Source organism: Corylus avellana, chromosome ca3 (genome assembly GCF_901000735.1).
Source record: "Corylus avellana chromosome ca3, CavTom2PMs-1.0".
In the NCBI taxonomy this organism is placed as follows: Eukaryota; Viridiplantae; Streptophyta; class Magnoliopsida; order Fagales; family Betulaceae; genus Corylus; species Corylus avellana.
The window spans coordinates 10,639,174-10,662,932 of NC_081543.1; the positions used below are offsets into that span (position 1 = coordinate 10,639,174).

General features: G+C 34.8%; 1 protein-coding gene and 1 pseudogene across 1 annotated transcript; both read left to right on the forward strand.

Annotated features, from left to right (window-relative positions):
* The first annotated feature begins 8,659 nt into the window (after nucleotides 1-8,659).
* On the forward strand, nucleotides 8,660-10,584 carry LOC132174063 (pectinesterase 2-like; annotated as a pseudogene).
* An 869-nt stretch (nucleotides 10,585-11,453) lies between these two features.
* On the forward strand, nucleotides 11,454-23,490 carry LOC132174681 (beta-amylase 8). Its single transcript, XM_059586321.1, has 10 exons — nucleotides 11,454-12,006; nucleotides 13,081-13,305; nucleotides 14,519-14,599; nucleotides 14,804-15,007; nucleotides 16,638-16,832; nucleotides 17,114-17,278; nucleotides 17,962-18,222; nucleotides 21,518-21,730; nucleotides 21,948-22,167; nucleotides 22,955-23,490. The coding sequence occupies exons 1-10, from the start codon at nucleotides 11,575-11,577 to the stop codon at nucleotides 22,981-22,983; spliced, it is 2,025 nt and encodes a 674-aa protein (XP_059442304.1). The 5' UTR covers nucleotides 11,454-11,574; the 3' UTR covers nucleotides 22,984-23,490.
* Nucleotides 23,491-23,759: the final 269 nt, after the last annotated feature.

Below are 23,759 nucleotides of genomic sequence, written 5' to 3' on the forward strand. Positions count from 1 at the left end.
GGCATTTTCCCTAAACGCCGTCTGTTTTTTCCCGGCGCATGTAACTATCGAAAGTTTACATGTTTCTCCGTTTTTAAAAAACGGCAATATTGGTTTTAATAATTAAAATTTTTTTTGTTATACCTCCGATATTAAAAAAAAAAAAAAAAAAAAATTGTTTTTGTTCGTTTGGTAAAGAGAGAAAAAGAAAATTTTAGACTAAATTTCATTGCTATTTGTTTTGAAAAATTAAACTTAGGATTTGTCGTCATGGCTTTGGCCACCTATCCTTTTTTTATTATTTTATTATTTATTTTTTAAGTATTAATTAATATTTTATTATTTTTTATTAAGAGGACACGTGGCACATTTGTAGCGCTAAAATTTTTTTAAAGAAATCTCAGCCATGAATTAGATACCTTCCAGTTCATAATGGACTGGAGAGGATCCAGATCCTGATCTTGGACGCATTATCCTTCTATCATTATTATCCTTGGAAGACGTGATGGCTAGAGTATTTAAATTTGAATTCAGTCTCTAACACTCAATAACCAAAGATGTTTTTCCTAGTGAACTGATTCGATCTCATGTGAGTTTTGTTCATGAGCCTAATTCGAGTTGAGCCAAGTATTAGTATTAGCATATTCAATTCATTTAATATATTAAATTGAAATTTTTTTCGAATTATGTTCGTTTAATAAATGATTTGATTTCAAACCGCGTTAATCTAAACCCAACTGAGTATGTTCATATAAGCGCCTTATTTACAACCCTAAACCGAACTAAAATATTGCTTAAACTAAAATATACTAGAAGCTAAAGAGACTTTTGTTATGTATAGTTTTTCTAAAACGTACTTATAATAATGAAGAATGATTCACTTTAATATTTTTTCCATTTTTTCTCTATCTCATCGCATAAATTCAATGTATTAAACATTAAATCTGTGAACTCATGTGAAACAAATTTAATGGTGAATTCATCCATTCACTATGAAGATGGTTAAAAAGAAAATAAATTCTATTATTTTTATCCTAAAAGCCAAAAGAAATTTCTTAAAATTATGGAAAAGTATTCCATGATCAAGCCAAAAGATAATACTTAAACTAAAAGTCACATAAAAATAAAATAAAAAATAAAAAAAAGGCATGTCATATTTTTTCAAAAGTCACAACTATTATATAATACTTATTTGAAAAGAAAAAAAAATATATATATATATATATATATATATATATATATATATATATATATATATATATATATACTTTAAGAACCATCAATTCATAGATTATAAAAGTCCCCAAAGAATAGCTTAATCATTTGGAGACAATGTCTCATAAAGCGGACGCCAATAGATCCAATCCATATCTCTTTTTACCTCTCTTTGTGTAGAGATGTCAAAAAAAAAAAAATCATAAACTATAAAAGATAGGGGTGAAAAGGCTGGTGGTTAATAACTGCCCGCTAACCACAATAATTGCTAACCGCTAACCGCATTAACCGCTAATTGCTTTTGAAGACGGTTAGGAGAAACCGCTAACCGCTTAGGCGATTACGTTTAGTGGTTTTAGGTTTTTTCAAAATTGCTAACCGCTAACGGTTACCCACTAATTGCCTATATATATATAAAACGATGTCGTTTTTGTGTTTAAAATTTTAAATATATATAAAAATGTATAAAAATCTAGAAACGATGTTGTATGTAGTATAATATTATCGTATTACCATAGAAACAACATCGTTTTGACTTTTTTTAAAAAAAAAAATTCTTTTAACAAACGGTTATCGGTTATTAGAGTTACTAACATCAAACTGCTGGTTAACTGCCTAAACAGAGAGGATTAGTGAATTTTACTAACCGCTTAGGCGGTTACGGTTAGCTGTTTTAGCCATTAACCGCTATCCGCCTTTTCACCTTTAATAAAAGATGAGAAATGTTAGGAGTACTAAATCTTTTACTAACATAGGTTTACTAAACTGATGTGAAGCTCATTCATTAGAGAAAATTTATGGTAGAAGGTTTGTGAGCCTTACCTTTTAATTTAAACTTTGAAATAAAAAAAATTAAAAATTAAAAATAAAAATAAAAAAATTTCTAAATAGAGATAAAATCATCTATTGCTAAGAAATGTATTATAAAATTTATGGTAGGAATAATGGAATTGCTTCTCGTCATTCACTTTGAGCTAATAAGAGGTAATTACATTTTTCCCCCATCAACTACAACGCATTGTGACTTTGCCCTCATAAACTGACAAATCTACTGTCTGACCCTATCAAACTATCATTTTGTGCCCAAAACCCTCATTCCGTCAAATCAAATGCAATAACTCAGACGGTCAACCCGTCACGTGCGCCCCACATGCCATCTTGAAATGACAATGTGTTGTAGTTGATGGGACAAATTGACAATGTGTTATAGTTGATGGAGGCAAAGTGACAATACGTTATAGTTGATGGGGAAAAATGTGGGATAAAAAATTTCAAGATGTCATGTGAGACGCATGTAATGGGTTGACCGTCTGAGTTAACCCTACCTCTTTATTTCCTTTTTACTATAAAGAGAAAGTACTTGAAACCCATTAAACTTAGGAAAGAAAGGAAACCCATAACACCTACCTTCTTCTTCTTCTTCTTCTTCTTCTTATTATTTTTAATTATTTTTTTATTTTTTATTTTATTTTTTTAATACGCATATCCAAACCAAATAGCTATTTAAGGTTACTGGTTCATGAGTCCTGAAAAAAAAAAAAAAAAAAAGCAATTATAAATAGCAATTAACGGTTCAGATCTAAAGTAACGAAAGCTTATAGTTAAAGCTTATACCGCTTTCAAAAATGAAATTTGCTTGAGTTAACTTAAAAGGAAAAAAGATTGGTTGTTTTGAGAGGAATTTGCCTTGATGCGTTTATTTTGGGCTTGTTTTAGGCTAAAAATTAATTAGAATTTGATTTGGGCCAATATATTGGTTGTTAGGCTTACCTGCGGTAAACCAAACTACCGCATATCTGCGGTAGTTTGGTTTGAAGGCTGGGATTTCACGTTAAGGTTTTTTAACCCCAAAGGAAGTGCCGTCAAGAAATTCTGTTTAACTTCCGTCAGGAAATACCCAAACTGTCTTCTCCTCTGTTTTCCCACTTACCCAAAACCGACAGACTTGGTCTTCCACCTTGGGAGGTTCTTCAGGTTTCTCTTCAGTCTTGGGAGTTCTGGTTCTTCCGCAGCAGAAGAAGTAGGAGGAGCCAATGTTTTTTTTTGGCGGAAAGAGATCCTAGGTCTGAATATCCTTTCGGTAATCTTCAATTTCTCGGCCTTGGGCTTCTCCGGCTCCTCTACCACTTCGGCACTTCCTCAACCGGACCCGGCTTCTCCGCCTCCGGCTTCGGTTCCAGAATCGGCGGCTCTTTCTCTGTGGTGGGTCAGACACCCACCACCTCCTCCGTTGCTGGCTTTTGGTGTTCCTCGGCCATGAACAAATAACAAGGAAGACTCTCTCTGTGTTTGTGTTATTGCTTGAGAGAAAAAGAGACAAACAAATAGACAAACTGTGTGCTTGTGCCTGTGCTTATGCTTGTGAGTGTGCATATAAAAAGAACATGGTTGTTGGGGGACAGTGGAAGTGATTGGAGAAATGGAGGCGATGGTTGTTGATTCATATGGGAAGAATCAGTCTTCTTTCTCTGTTTTCCTTTAATTAAGTAAAATTAGTTATGCATGCTGCATTTCCAATTTTTTTGGGCCACCATGCTGCTAATACCATTTTATCACCTCCATTTTTCCACTGCCTGTATGAAGCTGCTGCTATAGCTTCCCTGTTAACTACTGCTCCCTAATCACCAACCTGGTGATAGCATTGCCACTACAAACAATTTATTATCACAAATAAATTGTGATAATAAGAACAATTTATTAGCACCCTAATCGCCTAACGCCGTCACAGCTCAAGGCCGTACAGATTCCAACCAAACTACCGGAATAGTGATTCAAAGTTGCAGGGTGAGAGCTTTTACGGCCGCCGGAAGAAGTTCATTGCCGCGTAAGGCAATGAAAACGTACCTTGGAAGGCCATGGAAGGAATATTCGAGGACCATTTTCATCAAAACATATTTTGATGGGTCTGTTGATCCAGCAGGTTGGATGGAGTGGAATAAAGATTTTGCTCTGAATACCCTCCACTATGGAGAGTACAAGAACAGAGGCTCTGGCTCTTCAACTTCAAAGAGAGTTAAATGGGGTGGTTTTCATCTCATTACAAGCTCTCTGGAGGCATCAAACTACACCGTTTCAAGCTTCATTTCTGGGGTTTCTTGGTTGCCATATCCTTGGGGGTCCCATTCACTCCAGGGCTTTGATTTTCAGTCCTTGTTATTTCATTTTAGTTTTATTTAAATTTTAGGAATTTTTAAGTGAATATTGTAGTAAAAATAAAGAATTTTGATAAATAATTAAATAGATTTTGTTTAAGGGGTGACGCTTCTTCTTTATCTTCTCCCTTCTTCATGGCGGTGTTTTTAGATTGTGTGATTCAATCCCTTTTTTATTTCCTACTTCTTCTATTCTTCTTTTTTTTTTAAAAAAAAAAAAAAAATTATTATTAATGAAAAATGATTGGTGTTAATATTGTTCTCATATTTCCTTCCTATTATTATGCCAATACTAAATGGGATGCTCATGACGATCAGGTTTTGGCGATTGGAGGAGCTTTGTGTGTGTAAGAGAGAGAGCAAAGAAGCGGCTCATGGCAAAATGTGTAATATTATGATAATTGGGATCATAACATTACAATTATGATATAATGTGTAATTGGGATCATAATTTTTATCCCAATTATGATATAATGTATCATAATTTAAAAGAATCAATATTAGTATTGTGAGATAAAAATGTGGTTTATAACATTATTCATAGGGGTGAATAATTGCCCATTAACCACTAAACGCCTAGGCTATTATGGTTAGTGATTTTTTCAAAACTGGCTAACCGTCTGTCTGTCTCTCTCTCTCTCTCTCTCTCTCTCTCTATATATATATATATATATATATATATATGAAACGATGTCATATATAGTATGATTAATGATATTATCGTATTACTATAGAAACGACATCGTTTTGTTTTTGTTTTTAGAAAGTGGTTAACAGTTAGTAGTGTTAGGCAGTTTTAGCCAATAATTTTGCATTATCCAATTTATATAACAGTTACATAATAATCTACTAAATAATATTATTTTATCATTATTTTACTAATATTTCACCTTTGCCTCAGTAAATTTTCGGTACTCTCATCTCCAATATTTAAGAAAATAGTCAAGTATGATGCTTGAGGAGTTGTGGTCATTTTCTGCTAAAATTATCTTTCTTAGCTGTGGTTAATTGTTCTAATTGCACATTGAAGCATGGTACCCTGGTGGAAATGAAATGAACTGGTTGTAATTGGCCAAAGAGTTGGAGAGAGAGAGAGAGAATTGGTTCTTTTTTCCAATGATTACTGTGAATATGTTAAAGCAGTTGTTATTGTTTATATCCTAAATTCCTTCCATCTTGCTTTATTTGTGCCAGTTTGTCAGTGTTTCTTAGCATGCTCTGGATTAGATTTGTTTTGTGATGTTGTAGTAGAGATGGTAAGGTCTAACTTGACCACCTGATTATCGTTAGCAAATTGTATGTAGTTATTAGTTAAAAGTGCTTAAAGTGCAGCCGTAATTCGGCTCAATGTTTTTTGGGGCCGTAGATGAAACTTTTAAATGGGACTTTATTTTTTTTTAATATTTAAATATTAATTAAATAATATTTATTTTAATATTATTATTATATTTAGAGTTCTTATTTTTATTAATCCTTACAAAAATAAACACAACAATTAAAAAAATCAATTTTTTTTTTTTTTATCAATCAATCCAAGAATCGCACAACTGAAGCATACAAAAGCAAACTAATAATAAATAAATAAATAAAACCCACCAGAAATATTATCAAGAACCCATACAAAATTATCAATATATATATATATACCATGACAGTAATTTGCTCACTTGATTTTTTGATACTCCTCTGTTTTAAACAAAATCCACCAAAAAATTTGTCAAAAACCCCATACAAAACTCACCAGAAAAATCAAGCACATAAATAAACATTACAAAAAAAAAAAAAAAATCAATTTTTATTTTTTATGAATCCATACCTTTTTGATACATCTGTTTCAAACAAAACCCACCAAAAAAATTGACAAAAACCCATACAAAACCCACAAAAAAAATCAAGCACATAAATAAACATTACCAACAAAAAAAAATCAATTTTTTTTATGAATCCTTACCTCATTGATACACCTGTTTCAAACAAAACCCACCGAAAAAATTGTCAAAAACCTATACAAAACCCACAAGAAAAATCAAGCACAAAAATAAACATTACAAAAAACGAAAAAAAAAAAAAAAATCAATTTTTTTTTATGAATCCTGACCTCAATGATACACATGTTTCAAACAAAACCCACAAAATTTTTTTATCAAAAATCCATACAAAACCCACCAAGAAAACCATCAAGCACATAAATAAACAATACAAAAAAAAGATATCAATTTTGTTTGATGAATCCTTATCCAGACTGCCACTTCTCTTTGTCTTTCTTTCACCATGTGAAATAGAAGCCATGAAAAATTCGTAAGGTTTCATTTAATTAGGACCCATTTAATCACCTTAATATCAAATACCCAAAGCTTAAAGGAAAGAGAAATTTACCTTTGAAGAACTCAGTCAATCCATTCAGCCAAAGTCACTGACTCCTCTTCTTCCTCTCTCTCTCTCTCTCTCTCTCTCTCCATCACGTTTTGTTTTGAGTGAAACTAAGGAAAGAGAAAAAAGAAGATAAGAAGGGAGGCTGTCGGCAGTGGAGAAGAAAAGAGAGAAAGAAAAAGAAAGAAAAGAAAGTGTGTGGTTAGGTAGGGTTAAAATGGTCTTTCAATATCAAATAATTCCAGATGCATAGGTAGATAGGTTATTTATTTATTTTGACATGTCTGCACAAGAGGAGGGAGTGAAATATGCTATTTTTAAGTATAAAGATATTTGCTTTTCTAGGTTAATTGGTTTTATTTTACCATGGACTTATTATATTGGGGCCTTATTAAATTGAGGCATTTTTTAAATTACTTACTTATCATGATTAGATGCTTTAAGTTTTTATGAAAAAAAAAAAAAAATTGGCCTTATTTTTTTTAAAAAAGGCCTCTTAAATTAAAAACAAAAATTATTAAAAAACATCTTTGGGCCAATTTTTTTTTTTTTTTAGGCCTTATTAATCCGGGGGCCCTAGGCGAGCGCCTCACTAGCCTAGCGGTCTAGCTGGCCCGGTACTATTATATATTAGAACCCTTCCTCAAATTTGCACTCACCACCTATATTTGTATTTTGTTAAGGACCTAGATGTAAATACTACTCATAAAAGAGTAATGTTATATAATAAACTGCAATATGATTGAGATGATGCATGTGGCGGTGAAAATCAGTTTTTTTTTTTTTTAAATAATTTTTACAAGTGTTATTCTAGTGTATGTAAGTTGTACAACAATTTTCTAAATAACATTACTTATAAATGGTCGCATTATGATAGCCCATGATTTAAACGGTAACTTTTACACAATATTAAGACAAGTTTGTGGCCATTCATAACTTCAAATTTTTTTATTTTCACCTTTTTTGTGTGGTTTTTTTTTTTCCCCCTTCACATGGTGTACGTTGATGTGTCAAGATGAGGAAATGTTTTGCATACGTGAACATTATTGAAAAGTAATTGGTGTCAATATATATATATATATATATATATATATAGATATATTTCATTTTTTTCTTATCTCTTCTTACAAATTAACCATTAGATTTGTGGACTCCACATAAATCAATGGTGGACCCTACAGATCTAAGAGTTAATCTATTGAATTTGTATGAGAATATGAAAGAATATGAATAAATTATTAACACCAATAATTTCTCTATTTTATTAGGTCAGATGTGGATCAACAATACTCCCATCAAATAATTTAATGGAATGTAAATAGAAGAGTCGATTTGATAATGATAAATAGGAAAACATTTGAAACACACCAACGATTTGATAAGGCCAAAGGGGTTTGTTTCTGAACAACGAGTTTGTGATATGCGATAATGCTTAGGAGTTAGGATTAATCTGAAGAATTCACAAAGTAGAATGTAATATAGAAACTCAGAGAATTCTAATTTGATGTGAATTATAATTTGTCCTCTAAAGAAAATATTAACCAAGGCATGACATGTGGTTAATTCGTGTGGAATAAATAATAAATTATTTTCATTAACATAATAAAAAAATATATTATGGAGAAATATTATTTTGTGATACAGAATAATTAAAACAACTTTGTGATAATTTATTATTTAAATTGTATCCAAGAGACAATAAACATCTTTTAAACAAAGAGGGAGATAGAGTTTCATTAGGATTTAAACATAGTTTAATTAATCTACTAGAATTATATATACTTGTCCAAGTAGTTTTAGTTTTTCTCTCTGTCTAATCCCTGTTGGATTACAATAAGTAGACGCCTATAAAAACACTCACAGAAGAATTATATTTCACTGGAGAATTATATTTCTGATTATTTGCTTCGCTTCTTGCGCTTCCCATCTTCAAGCTCTTAGCAATGAGGATTCATGTTGGTTTTACAATTTTATCACTATTTTTCCTGTCATTTATGCTACCGGAATGCAGCACGAGCACTATACAAGGATGGTGCAGTCAGACACCACATCCACAGCCATGTCAACACTTCATCATGATGAAGAATCACAGCAACCATCATAATTCTTTTTCAGTTTTTCAGCATATGACAAAGCAGATTGCTCTCGACCAAGCTCTCAAAACCCAAAGACAGACAATATGGCTTCGACCTAATTCTCAAAACATTCGAGAGAAAGCAGCTTGGATTGATTGTGTTCACCTCTTTGGCAATACCATTCACCGCCTCAAACAAACCATCGGAAATCATGGCCAACAGACCAATGAAGATGTTCAAACTTGGCTCAGCTCTGCCTTAACAAATCTCGACACATGTCGAACAGGTTTTTGTTAAATCCCCGTTATTGGTTCGACTTATGGCTTAAGTCCACACATCAAAGCCTGACTATTTTTTATATTTTTGATTGTGTACGATACTTTTATTAAATAGAGATTTTTTATCATTTGTAATTAATTATTGTCTCTTGATTTTGTTTCAATAATGTCAAAAGATTAATTTATATTCTGACAGGTTTTACAGAACTCGGGGTTTCAAGCAATATCCTCCCGCTCCTCTCTAATGTCTCCAAGCTTGTTACCAATGCTCTGGCAACCAACAAATACACTTTAAGCCAGAAAAACAAGGAAGCCAAGATTCCCACATGGCGCCCTTTGGATGAGGAAAAGATTTTGCAGGATTTGAATATTCCTGATATCGTGGTTGCAAAAGATGGATCAGGGAACTTTACGAAAGTGCAAGAAGCTGTGGATTATGCGAGCAAGACGCAGAGGAAGAGGAAGGATAGTAGGCTTGTGATGTATGTTAAGGCTGGGATTTACGAAGAGAACGTTGAGATTGGGTGGGCGGGGAAGAAGATTACGATGGTCGGTGACGGCATCGGAAAGACAATCATCACGGCAAGTAGGAGCGTTGAAAAAAACTCCACCACTTACAAATCAGCAACCGTTGGTACGTACCTACGACCACCGCTTATTAGAAAGGATAAAAATTTCCAGTGTCATCTCTTATATTTTATTTAATATTTTTAACAGTTTTCGTCAAATCTCTTACATCTTCTCAAATTGAGAGTTCGGCTACAAACTTTAGTTTTCCTCAAATCTCTTACATCTTCTCAAATTTTTGAGCAACATGCAGCTGTTGATGGTGACGGATTTATGGCTCGTGACATGACATTCCGCAACTCTGCCGGACCCTGAAACGGACAAGCCGTTGCTCTCCGATCAGGATCCGACCTCTCTGCATTCTACCGATGCAGCTTCGAAGGTTACCAAGACACTCTCTACGTTCATTCAAACAAGCAATTCTTCAGGGAATGCGATATCTACGGAACCGTGGACTTCATCTTCGGAAACGCCGCCGCCGTCTTTCAGAACTGCAATATATATTCCGACACCATCCACACGCCTAACGCCGTCACAGCTCAAGGCCGTACAGATTCCAACCAAACTACCGGAATAGTGATTCAAAGTTGCAGGGTGAGAGCTTTTACGGCCGCCGGAAGAAGTTCATTGCCGCGTAAGGCAATGAAAACGTACCTTGGAAGGCCATGGAAGGAATATTCGAGGACCATTTTCATCAAAACATATTTTGATGGGTCTGTTGATCCAGCAGGTTGGATGAAGTGGGATAAAGATTTTGCTCTGAATACCCTCTACTATGGAGAGTACAAGAACAGAGGCTCTGGCTCTTCAACTGCAAAGAGAGTTAAATGGGGTGGTTTTCATCTCATTACAAACTCTCTGGAGGCATCAAACTACACCGTTTCAAGCTTCATTTCTGGGGGTTCTTGGTTGCCATCCTTGGGGGTCCCATTCACTCCAGGGCTTTGATTTTCAGTCCTTGTTATTTTATTTTAGTTTTATTTAATTTTTAGGAATTTGTTATTTTGTAATTCAATATATAATGGGCTTTGCCCAAAGCTTGAGTTATGGTTTAGTCAATGAGTTTATTTTTAAGTGAATATTGTAGCAAAAGAAGAATTTTGATAAATAATTAAATAGATGTTGTTTAAGGTGTGACCGCGGTGTTTTTGGATTGTGTGATTTAATCCTTTTTTTTTTGTTTCCTACTTCCTCTATTTTTCTTTCTTTGTTAAATTCTTATTAATGAGAAATGATTGGTGTTAATATTGTTCGTATATTTCTTTCCCATCATGCCAATGCTAAACGATTGGTGTTAAATAGATTTTGTTTAGGTTTATATATATATATGAAATGATGTTGATATGGTATGTAGTATGATATCCTACAATCCTGATTGACCGCCCAAGCGGTTAGTGAATTTTACTAACTGCTTAGGTGATTATGGTTAGCAATTTTTAGCAGTATTAGTTAATAATTACTAACTGCAACGGGCCTTTTACCCCTAAAATTTACTCATGCTGTATATCTTATTAAAACGAGAAATGATACTTAGTAATCATACAGTTGAAATAAAGTGATAGTAAAAATTAATAATTTTACATCATTCCATTTATATAACAGTTACATAATAATCTACTAAATAATATTATTTTACTAATACTCTTACCATTATTTCACTAATATTTCACCATTGCCCCAGTCAATTTACCTTCATTAAGAAAAGAAAAAAATTTTGAACGGTAAATTAGCATAGGAGGATATTAACATGATATATAACATTACTCAATTTAAAAACCATATATATATAGAGAGAGAGAGAGAGAGAGAGAGAGCCACCTTACGGAAACGATGAAATTATGAAACGCTTTCTATTGGTGGTAGCAAAGTAAAGAAAGCGGCAGTATATCTCTCCGGCTCCAATGCAAATGTAAATGTAACAATCCGCAGAGCAGCAAGATGAGCAGCATCAACAACAACAGCGTCGACGACGACCACCACATCAACAACATCGCCGACAATGCCCTCAGACGACAACACCCCCGAGATCTCGACCACACCTCCGACTACCTCCCTTCCCCGCAGCCTCAGCCTCAGGCGCGCCGGCCCCGCGGCTTTGCGGCCACGGCGGCGGCGGCCACTACGGGGCCCAGCGCAGGGGCAAAGGGGAAGAAGGAGAGGGAGAAGGAGAAGGAGCGGACGAAGCTGAGGGAGCGCCACCGCCGAGCCATCACCAGCCGGATGCTCGCCGGGCTCAGGCAATACGGTAATTTCCCTCTTCCCGCGCGTGCGGATATGAACGATGTACTTGCCGCCCTCGCGCGTGAGGCGGGCTGGGTCGTCGAGACTGACGGGACCACCTACAGACAGTCGCCCCCTCCTTCACATTTGGTTTGTGTCACAAATTTCAGACTTCTATTCTAAATTTTCCTCTCAAGCTTTTTCTTTCGCTGTGCTTCACTTTTGGTATGTTTGGTTGCTGAGAGAATGGAAGAAAGTTTGAAGTTTTTGAATTCCTATTGCTATGGAAAAATGTTAAGTGGTCCAAGTTATTAGCAAAAGCCATGAGGATTTTCTGTTCTCAGCTCTAAAATATGTTGTAATCATTTTCTTGTTATCAGTAACCGATGATTCGGAAAAGAAAATGCAAATTAAATGAAAATGGTGCTGAGAGTATCTCTAAAATCAAGTTGCTGGCTTGAGTCGGTTGATTCTGGGTGTGAACACTTGATCATTGCTAAACAAATTTCTGTGAGAACGTTTAAAGGGAAGATTATCAGGCAGCTAGCTGATTATATTTTCGTTTTGAAGGACTGTGTTGCTTTTTCTTTGTGAGAGTTTGGTAACTGTTGTCATAATTCTGGTTTCTTGTTATTTTTCAAATACCAGTTAGTTGAATGATTTCCGAACGAGACTATGTCAAACATGGGACATAAATTTGCTAGTTTGCAGCTAATTCATACAAACTCATCTAATAAACTCACATGTGTCCTATAGCTATTAAAAAAACATGTGCTTATCACATGTTAAGGGACACATGTTACTTTATTAGATGAGTTTGTATGAATTAGCTACAAACCAGTTTGTAGCAAATTTTTGTCTGTCAAACATGGACGACATGTATTGTTTTCTGTCTTGAAGTCTCTCACTTTCTGAGTTAGCCAGAAAAGTGAAGTTGTGTTGTCTTAGACAATCCCTGTTTTTGATTTTTCTGGAGAACCTTTTGTGCCTGACACATATTGTTGATGTTGAAATGAGTTTGAGACACTTGAAGACATTTTTTTTTCTTTGTTTTGTAGGAAGTGAATTTGAAACTGACAGCCGGAGGAAGTTTCAGATTCACTATGTTTTTGAGTAATTAAAATTGTCAAGTGCATTCATAATAATTATTATTTCTGTATCTATAAGTTCGATACATAGTTTTGCACATGATTGCATCATAAGTGAGTTTGTTTGCATTGACAGGCGGCATTTCCTGTGAGGTCGGTTGAAAGCCCACTATCTGCTAGTTCTTTGAGAAATTGCTCTGTCAAAGCAACGATGGACTGTCAGCCATCAGTTCTCAGAATTGATGAGAGCTTGTCACCAGCGTCTCTTGATTCTGTTGTAATTGCAGAGAGGGACACTAAGAGTGAGAAATATACTAGTGTCAGCCCCATCAATTCAGTTGAATGCCTGGAGGCTGATCAGGTTAACTTATTTCCTAATTCATGTGGCTACACACTGTTTAAGTAAAGTCCACCTTATTTAATAACGTGGTCTGAAACCTAATACTTGTATTTGCACTTGAGTAATTGCTTAGAGTATTTGCCTGAGTAAGCATCCTTAGTCCTATTCTTGAATGTCATCTCTTTTTGGTTTCACAGTGACTTGTCACAGCTCTCTTTCCATTTTTTTTAGTCTCATCTTTGCTTTTTTTTTTTTAAGTCCATGGAAATGGAGTAGAACCCCATAGCAATGTTGCAACCTTTTCCTCATCTTTTGCACTTGAATGAATTAGGTGGATACAAATGTGTATATATCATGTAATTGATATGGAACTAATTATATGGGCCTCTAATGTATCTGGTAGAGCTCAAAACTATTTCATTGTCATTTGTATTTCCTTTTGCAGTGAAAATGATAGAAATAGAGACGACTCTGCTAATCCTCTTCTTTTTCTACATTGCTTCCACTGGAAGTTAAGGAATTGCCTGACTTAGATGGGCTTCCTTTTATTTTGTCAATTACACCTAATGTAATTACAAGTCACGCACATGCACAGGATTGAATTCTTGACCTTACCCTCCACCCTTTGTTTATGTGAGGGAGAAGATGCCACTTGGTCCAATAACTTTGGTGCCTGACTTAGCTGTACCTTCTGCTTTGTAATTAGATGTGATGGTAGCTAGGCAATGTTGAGTCAATGAAATTTAACGATCTAGAATCATATCAATATGCACATACATGCGCACACACATCCACACACCTGGAGTTTTATGGTGGCTGTAGACCTTGTCAACTACAGATGTAGAAAGTTAGCCTCTGGATCAAATTGATCAGATGATAATATGCCGTACAAGTGATATGAGGAAGTATTATATATTAGTAAATCATTGTCCTGCTCTTTATGCCAAATAAACTCATGCAAAAAATTGTTAGTAAATCATTATCCTTTTTATGCAAAATACAATTATCCAAAAATGGGGAAAATGCTAACCTTCAGCTGGAAGTGGGGAGTTCAATACTACCCTGGTGTATGTGTGCAGTTGTTTGTGTTTACATGTGCATGTGTCATGGTATTTTGGTTCATATTCTACTGATTTTCTCAGGACGGTTGTTAAGTTCCGTGGCATTACTTGGGGAGCTTCTTTGGTGTTTTAAGCTGTCAAGTATGGAAATTTATGATTGTCTGGTTTTGCAGCTTATGCAAGATATTCGTTCTGGGGAGCATGAGAGTGATTTTACTGGCACTCCAAAGATCCCTGTTTATGTAAAAATTTCAGTAAGTGTCTGCTGTTTGCTGCTATAATCTCTTGTATTGAGATTAATCTTCTGATAAGCAGTTAGTTTTCTGCTTTGCTTTCCTTCATCTTTTAATTATGTTTTATACATTTTCTTCTACAGTCACAAGTTATATTTTGAGTACTCTATTCATATTTTGTAATTATTTCTATGAATTGTAAAATACTTGAGACTTCTGTGGCAGACTGGTGTTATAAACAATTTCTGCCAGTTGATTGATCCTGAAGGTGTTAGACAAGAGGTTAATCATTTGAAGTCTCTAAACGTAGATGGCGTTGTAGTAGATTGTTGGTGGGGTATTATTGAAGGCTGGTCTCCACAGAAATACATGTGGTCTGGCTATAGGGAACTTTTTGGCATTGTTCGAGAATTCAAGCTGAAGTTGCAGGTAGCTTCTTTGGATTTTTTTGAGCTGTACATATTTTTTGTGTGTTTGCCATAAGTTTAAATGTTTTATACATATAAAAATATGTGATTATATTGTATAACATATGTGATGGCGAATTTTCGCGGTAGATTGATAGGATGTTACCCATGTTTACATAGTTAGTCCATTTGCAATATAGGGCTATGAACACCTTGTATCAGAAATATCAAATTAAAAAGGTATAAATTTGTGACGTCCCACATTGCCTAGGTGTGAGAAAGGGGATGTGCTTATATAGAGCATGCTCTCTCTAAATGGTATGAGGCCTTTTGGGGGTTAAATCTAATAACAAAACTGTGCAGGCTGAGGCCTAAAGATGGGGTGATTGTGACGTCATACATTGCCTGGTTGTGAGAAAGAGGATGTGCTTATATAGAACATGCTCTCTCTAAATTGTATGAGGCCTTTTGGGGGGTAAACCCATTAACAAAACCGTGCGGGTTGAGGCCCAAAACGGACAATATCATACCACTTGGAGTGGGGTGTTACAAAATCTGATCATTATTTTCATAAAATGCCAACCACACTTCTTTGGTTCATTATTGGAATGCCATTTTTCATTTAAATATGAGAAAGATATGAGCCATTTTGCTCTACCAATTCTGTCTAAATATAGAATATGTCCAACTTTGCTTTTTGTAGTTTAAGTTGAATGGTTTGGATCTATAAAATATTGAACTATTGTATGTGAAATGGGTGAGACCTCATCCATATTTATCCCTATATATATATAATAGTCATTACTAGAACCTTTTGTCAGAATGATGCCTTAGATCATATGAAGCAAAATGATATATATCTTTCTTGTTAACTCATTCTTTTTTTTATTTTGGGTGAAACTGTGAGCATCTTTAATGAGATAGAGCTATCAAAAGTCTAAAATATTTTAAAAATGTCTAGATAGCATACACTCTAATGTTGTCTATCAATTTGGTGGATGGAATTATGTGATCTGGAACTCATTCTACATACTACATTTATTTGTTCATGATGTCTCCTTCATAGAGTGTCAAGTGTTGATGCTACATCAATCAACAAGATTAAGTGTACATTTTGCTTAATATGTTGTATTACATCAATCAAGATTTTATGAAAGAAATTTTAGTCACTATTTAGAAGAGTTTTAGGTTATGGAATTTTCTTCCCATCTTGTTCAACATTTGAGTCTTCTTTTATGGCCAAGTGTATAGGGCTCTTCATTGTTTCTTTATCATCTACTGTATTTATATTTGTATGAATTTGCTTTCATTGTTTTCGAACATTTCCATGTTTTCCGAGTTTTTTACATTTTCTTTTTACTTATAAAAAAAAAAAAAAAAATTGTGCTCGTCGCTGTATTGTGCCTTTCTTTGCTCTCGGAGTTTTTGAGTGATTTCTTGAATCAGACTGAGCAAAGAAGCTCAAAATGCATTAATACCAAAAATTTTCTTCTCATAAATTGTAATCCGTGATTCATTTCTTGTAAGTAAGAATGTAGGGTTATTTTGAGAAACATATATATGACTGCTTTTTATGAGGGTTTCACTAAATGATTTTTTGTTATAATTTTGTATTTCTCATACTTTTTGATATATCTTTTAAAACTGTGAAGGTTGTAATGGCATTTCACGAGTATGGAGGAAATGACTCTGGGGACACATTGATTACCCTCCCACAATGGGTTATGGAAATTGGAAAAGAAAATGGAGATATATTCTTCACAGATCGTGAAGGAAGGAGAAATACTGAATGTCTATCTTGGGGTATTGATAAAGAACGAGTTCTAAAAGGAAGAACTGGCATTGAGGTATGAGTCTATAAGTTGTATCGATACTTCTCTATCTTGTCTTTGTTATGGAAAATGAAGCTGTAACAAAGTTATGCACAGTTTTTTAATCAAACTTTTACTGAGACTTTGTTGCTTGCCCTGTTGTATCAAATCTTTGTCGGTGTTCATTTCTTCTAGTTAGTTAATCACAAAAAGGTTGTTCATTGCATAGTCTTCTATGCAGAGGACCTATTGTTTAAACTCATTTATGCTTTGTCTATTAGATTTTTGTGGCTCATTAGCAGTCCAAATATGTGCAGGTCTATTTTGATTTCATGAGAAGCTTCCGGACCGAGTTTGATGACTTGTTTGCAGAGGGTCTCATTTCTGCTGTAGAAATTGGACTTGGAGCATCTGGGGAACTGAAGTATCCATCCTTTTCGGAAAGGATGGGCTGGAGGTATCCTGGTATCGGTGAGTTTCAGGTATCTATTAAACCTAATTGCCCCCTAGATGCATACACACATACATGCTTACGTGCATGCGTCTATTCCCTCACTTTTATGTACTTTTCCTCCATGGTAGACCTTTTATTCTGTATATTGTAGATTTCTATATTTAATGAGAAAGGAATGCATTCCAATCTTCCCATTGCTTTGCTATCCTAGTTCTTTTTATGTGTGGGAAAGGAATGCACCCTGGTCTCCCTGCTATTCATTGGATCCTCAGTTATAATGATTATTTTAAGGTCAGAAAATATTGAACATATATACACAAACAGAAATTATTATGATGTATACATTACAAATGTAAAAGTAATGCATGCATACCTCACTAAAGCACACAAAATAACATGCTAATAATATATGCATGGAATATAGGCTGTTGTTCGGAGAACTCTTCTTATGGCTTGAAATTTTTTGCTTTACCTGTCATATACCAGTTATTGAGGTCATGATATGCACATTCAGCCGCCCCGGCCCCCCCCCCCCCCCAATTTTTTTTGTTTTTTGGCTCTCTCAAACTCCAAATGCTAGTTCCGCCCCTGTACACATTATAGTTCCATACATGTTTTTATACCAAAGCTATCATGTCTTATTGTTATTTTAAAATTAAAATTATGCTCAGTATAACTCCATTTAACTTATACTGATCACATTTATGGCAGTGCTATGATAAATATTTACAACAAAGTCTGTGCAGAGCAGCTAAATTGCGAGGGCACTCATTTTGGGGTAAGGGTCCTGATAATGCCGGTGAATACAATTCTAGGCCAAATGAAACTGGGTTCTTTTGTGAACGAGGTGATTACGATAGCTACTATGGCCGCTTTTTCCTCCATTGGTATGCGCAGTCACTAATAGATCATGCAGATAATGTTTTGTCTCTTGCAACCCTTGCATTTGAGGAAACTAAAATAATTGTTAAGGTATGTATTGGTTCATCTCAAGTCATCTATACAAAATTTAGTATGCTAAGCTGTATTTTCTTCTCTGTGTATGACTAGCACCAGTCACTAGATTCTGTTGGTGTTGCTTATTGATTATAGTAAATAACCATTTAGATATGCCATTGAAATCCTCAAGTGAAACCTGTGATATATTACAGTTATTTGAGGCACTGCCTGTCTTTTCACCCGAAGCTCCTCTACAAATTATGACTTGTCCCCGAAGTGACCTCCATTTCAATGATCACTATCATCACCTCCAGAACAAATCTAAGTGTGCTTGGGTTTTGGCTTAGCTGGTGAACTTAATATGGGGAGTTCTATTTTGATTTTAAATTTGATCCAGGTCGATGAATTGCATCATCAGTCATACAGTTGGACTTGTTTTATGATTTGGCTATGTCCTTGCTTCTCACTGATTTAATATTCAAACTTGCATGCAGATGCTGTACCTGCGCTGATTGTTTAAAAGCATATTCTTCCTTTAAGAATGGTGAACATATTTTTTGGGTGTCCCAAAATTTGTCTAACGTGAAAAATAAAATAATAATATTTGTAAATTTCACATTAGAGTCTCCATGATATTCATTACATGCCACGGGATGTACTTTTTCACTTTTAATGTAAAAGTGTAGTATTTGGTAACATAGGAGAAGTATGTGTTTAAGTATGGAAGGGTTGGATTATCTTACAACCTGTCTCCACCAATCTCTACCTCTTTCATTGTCAAAAAAATGATTCAAACAACCACCAAAAAGCCTTTGCAATCATTATGCAAAAAATTTAAAAATTATAATTTACTAAATATTTCTTTACGTTGAAATTTAGAATGTGTGAAGCGGAACATGTTGTGAGAATGGGTTGAGCCAATCTCGCGGTCCTTCATATTGCTTAATATGAATGATGTGGTGGAAATGGCTGAGTGGTTCTTCGATGGAAAAGTATGTTGGAGGCAAGGGTGGAGAAAATTTTAGAGAGAAAAAGATGGCAATCTGTTTCATTTACCATTTTTTTTTTAATTATTATTATTATTTTTTATTTTTTATTTTTCAGGATGGAAAGTAAAAGGGACTAGAATAGAGCAAGTGAGCTTACCTTCTGTTGGCATGTTAGTTTGGTTCTTCTACTTGAGCAGCATAATGGGTTATGTAATATTTCCTCTCTTCTAGTCTAGTTGCGCGCAAGCACCATAAGTCACATAAATTTGGCCACCAAAACCTTCCCGCTAATTATTGAAACTCACTTGGCTCTCTCAGCTTCTCTACCTCTCCAATCACCATAGCAATTGTTTAGTGGTTTCTTCTCTAGCTTCATCCATCTTTATTCCTAAGATCTTTTTTTTTTTTTTTTTTGATAAGTAATAAACAAGTTTTATTAAAAGCGTAAGATGGATGACCCTGGATTCCTTAAAAAAAAAAAAAGATCTTAGGAATAAAGATGGATGAAGGGTAAGAGAGAGCTGTTAAATTCCTAAGATCATGAAACTGGTATTCACCAAATATTTATTTATTTTTCCTTTTTGTTCAAGTTCTTAAATTTGTTGACAAGTTTTGCAATGCTTATAAAAAAAAAATTATGGAAATTCAAGTGTATTATTGTAAATTTGATGCGTAATTGGAAATTGATTGGATTGATACAAGATAGTTAAATTAAACTTTTGGTTTTTGCTTTGATTGAGAGAATGAAAAGGCTTTTTAGCTTTGGAGTGGAGAAGGAGTAGGAGGATGCTTGAGAAATCTGTTCTTTTAGAATGGAATTGTTAAAAAAGAGTAGTCACTCTGGGTTTGCAGCTTTCTTTTCTTTTCAAACCATTTTATGAGTGCAGTTGATCAAATTTTAAACCTTTCTTAGTGAGCATAGCAGACAATAAGATGTGGGATGTAGGGAAATAAAATAATTTCTCGATGTTCTGTTTGAATGCTTGACAGAGGGAATTTTAGAAGCGTAGGAAAAACAAAAAATGTCAACGTCAATCAAGGGTGTGAAACTAGGAGTTTTACACATTGATACTCTTCACATGCACACTGATATCGGACACTTGGGGGTCAATTTGGACCAAGTTTGTGCACTAGAATAAAGGAAAAAAATCCTGTGATTTGAGAGATTGAAAACCCGGTTGACCAACCCTTTGAGTGGTGATACAAAAACCTGAGAGAATTGGTTGAAGATTTGTTGAAGATAGGCTATCTAAGTGCACCGGTCGATAGATAGGGCGGTCGGTCACCACTTTGACCAGCGCACTAGAGTATGAATACTATGGTTTTTCATGTGTAGTTTATATGTTTTTGCTTGTTTATAGATGTTATAGTAATAATAAGTCATTAGGGTGTTTTATGCTTGTGGTCTATAAAAAGGCCTGTTGTGAACTTGTTTCATAATTATATGTTATTGAATAAATTTCTTTTTGAGAGTTTTTTTCTTATTTTCCTGGTGGATTCCACTTTATAATTGATGTGATTAATTATTGAGCCCACTACCTTCTCATTGCATCGTGCACACACACAACACATAACTTGCGTAATTGACTGGATGGGGTTTGATTCTTCCTGACCTGCAATTTATGGCTCGTTAAATCCAGTCAAATCCTGGTTTGGATGAGGTCAAACTAGGTATCTGACTTGATGGGACCAAATTCCTTGTTATCTTCACGGTTCTTCAAAAAAGTGGTTATTTATTTATTTACCTTTTTATCCCTGGTCCTATGGATGAATTACTTTTGTATCGAACTGCCCAATATTCTCCTTAACCACTACATTTGGAAGTAAATGTACATAAAGGGCTCTAAACAGCTCTCGACCAAGTTATGTAACAAATCGCAGCTTTTACTTCTCCCACTCCCACTCCCACTCATGCCCTGACTCTGCTGGTGAATTAGTGTGCTTGTCTTTGTCCCTGGAATAACTCTAAAAGAAAAAAGACACAAAACGATGACCCTGGATTCCTTCAAACATTGCACATTACACCTACCAATGTATAGGCTCTGCCTATATACCAATGTGATATTATGATAGTGTTTAATTATGGGTGGAACTCATGCTTGGATGGGTTGAGATGTGCAATCTTTGAGTGCTTAGGGACTAGGACATAGCCACATCTGCAACCAGAACCAACTCAATGTTGTGAGGTTGTACCTGATTATTTTGGTCATTTAGTCTTGGAAGTTGGAACTGAACACTAGTATATGCTTCGCGGTAGTGTTTTCAAATGAATATCTTATTATGGAGTTCTTGGACATTAAATAAATAAAATGAAATAAATGAAAGATGCTGATGTGCAGGTTCCTGCAGTTCATTGGTGGTATAAGACTACTAGTCATGCAGCAGAGTTAACGGCGGGTTTCTATAACCCTACGAATCAAGATGGATACTCCCCAGTTTTTGAGGTTCTGAGAAAGCATTCAGTGATGTTGAAGTTTGTTTGCTTGAGATTTCACGTTTCTGGTCAGGAATATGATGAAGCATTGGCTGACCCAGAAGGTTTGAGTTGGCAGGTGATTGTTATTTCTAATGTCTTTCAACTCCCCGTACTCTCTATAGGCTACACTGGGTTTTCTCCTGCTGGGAAATACTAGCAGCCTTTGGTGCACAATCTTGTATTGTATGTTGATACAATGCTGGTTAAATAAAAAATGTTTTATATCACTTATATCTATGGATGGAATAATCTCTTCAGTATAGGTGATAGACAATCCTCATTTATTCTTATAGGTTTTAAACTCTGCCTGGGATCGAGGATTGACTGTGGCTGGTGAGAATGCACTTCCATGTTATGATAGAGAAGGGTACATGAGCATGGTTGAGATGGCCAAGCCCAGAAATGATCCTGATCGCCGCCACTTTTCATTCTTTGTGTATCAACAGCTAATCCCTTTGGGTCAGGGAACAATTTGCTTCCCAGAGTTGGATTACTTCATCAAATCCATGCATGGTAAGGAGTCATATAGCTCAATTGTATTTGTTTGGAAATATTTTGTAGGTTTTTTTTGGACAAATCATGAAACAAGTTGTTCCAATATATGCTTTGTCTCATTATTTTTCGTTTTAAATTTGGAATTACAATAAAAATTTAATGTTTTCTTTCTTGAAGCTTTTAGTTGTGCAATTTATTATTCTGAAAAGGGTAACTTAAATTGTTCTCATTAACTCATTTGAATTGTTTGTAATGCAATTTTAGATGTAATGTAGTCTTTACAATCTCCTTTGTTTATAGAATATTATTGAAGATATCAAGATGACAGCTCCAGAGCAGTTGTCATCCATGGACCCAAAAAAAATAACAAAATGAGTACTCTCACGTAGTGATCTCTTGGACTTATTAGACCAAATTACAGAACGTTAGTGTGGTGACATCAAAGCATAATTATGTTCCTCTTATGATCTGTTATTTTTTGTTTTTTCCTTTGGGGGGTATTGATGCATTACCGTGCATGAAATGTATCCAACAAGTAAGTCTGGTGAAGTTTCCAGAAAACAAACGTTAAAATAAGGTTAGTCCCTTGCATTCTTTGTGCCTGAATTTACTTGACAGGTATGATCAGATGAAATGAGAATGTTAGTAAAACCTTCTAGCCACTGTGATCTCATTTCACAATTTTTCCAACACCCAATATGTGTAATGCTAAGAGCCGCCTTCTCGTCATGTTAATTCTCATGAAAATATTCTTGGTTTACCATTTTTTTCCAATTAAAAGTTTATTGTTAATTATTTTTTGCAGGTGAGATAGCATGTGATCTGGTACCCTGATAAGGTGTGTATCTTGTTCTTTTATGAAGGATATTAAGAAAACATGTGCTGGTTTCAACTGAAGGCCATTTAAGCAAGTGACATGAAAGCTAGGGATTTTATGGGGGCTAAAAGCACCTATGCAGCTTAATAAGCTAATTACTTCAACGTCTTAGGTTAAGTTATTTTGTTGACTTGTGGTTACTGTATTCCATATTGTAATTTAATCGATGTTATGTCTGCTTGGTGAAGCTAGGGCAGAGGTAAATAGGTGTTTCAAAAGTCTAAATGTTCAGTAATTGGGGAGATTGTATATTGTGTTAATTAGCATGGGTAGTTTTATGTAGACATGAGGAGCCACAATGAGGAAGGCATAGGTTGAATAATTCCTAGTTGATGATGTATTAGCTCTTGAAGAAGCAAACTAATGATTTATGTGTAAGGTGTAATTTCTATGTTCTTTGGGCATAAGGAATGCATCCACCAACTCTTCTTTATTCATGTGTACTTGAAAGAAAAAAAAGAAAAGAATAGGATGGTACTACCACATTCCCACATTCTTAATAACGCACTACGACATTACTTGTATTCCGAATAAAGATCTACAACAATTATTTGCCCGAATTGCTAGTAATGTGAGAGAAGTAATTTAGCCATCCCCAATCACGCTTAAAAGTGGCAACTTGCCACTTCCAAAGGTGGCTCACCCACCCCAATAATCTCTTTTTGGTTTTTGGTTCCAGCTACCTCAGCCCAAAAAAAAAGAAAGAAAGCTACATTGAGCTTACCACTGGGAA

Bases quoted from the DNA above. Each gene is read 5' to 3' on its own strand.
- LOC132174681 (XM_059586321.1), top strand. From the start codon at position 11,575: ATGAGCAGCATCAACAACAACAGCGTCGACGACGACCACCACATCAAC. The intron at 13,306-14,518 runs GTTAACTTATTT...CTGGTTTTGCAG, and splicing joins AATGCCTGGAGGCTGATCAG to CTTATGCAAGATATTCGTTC. The intron at 16,833-17,113 runs GTATGAGTCTAT...AAATATGTGCAG, and splicing joins AAGGAAGAACTGGCATTGAG to GTCTATTTTGATTTCATGAG.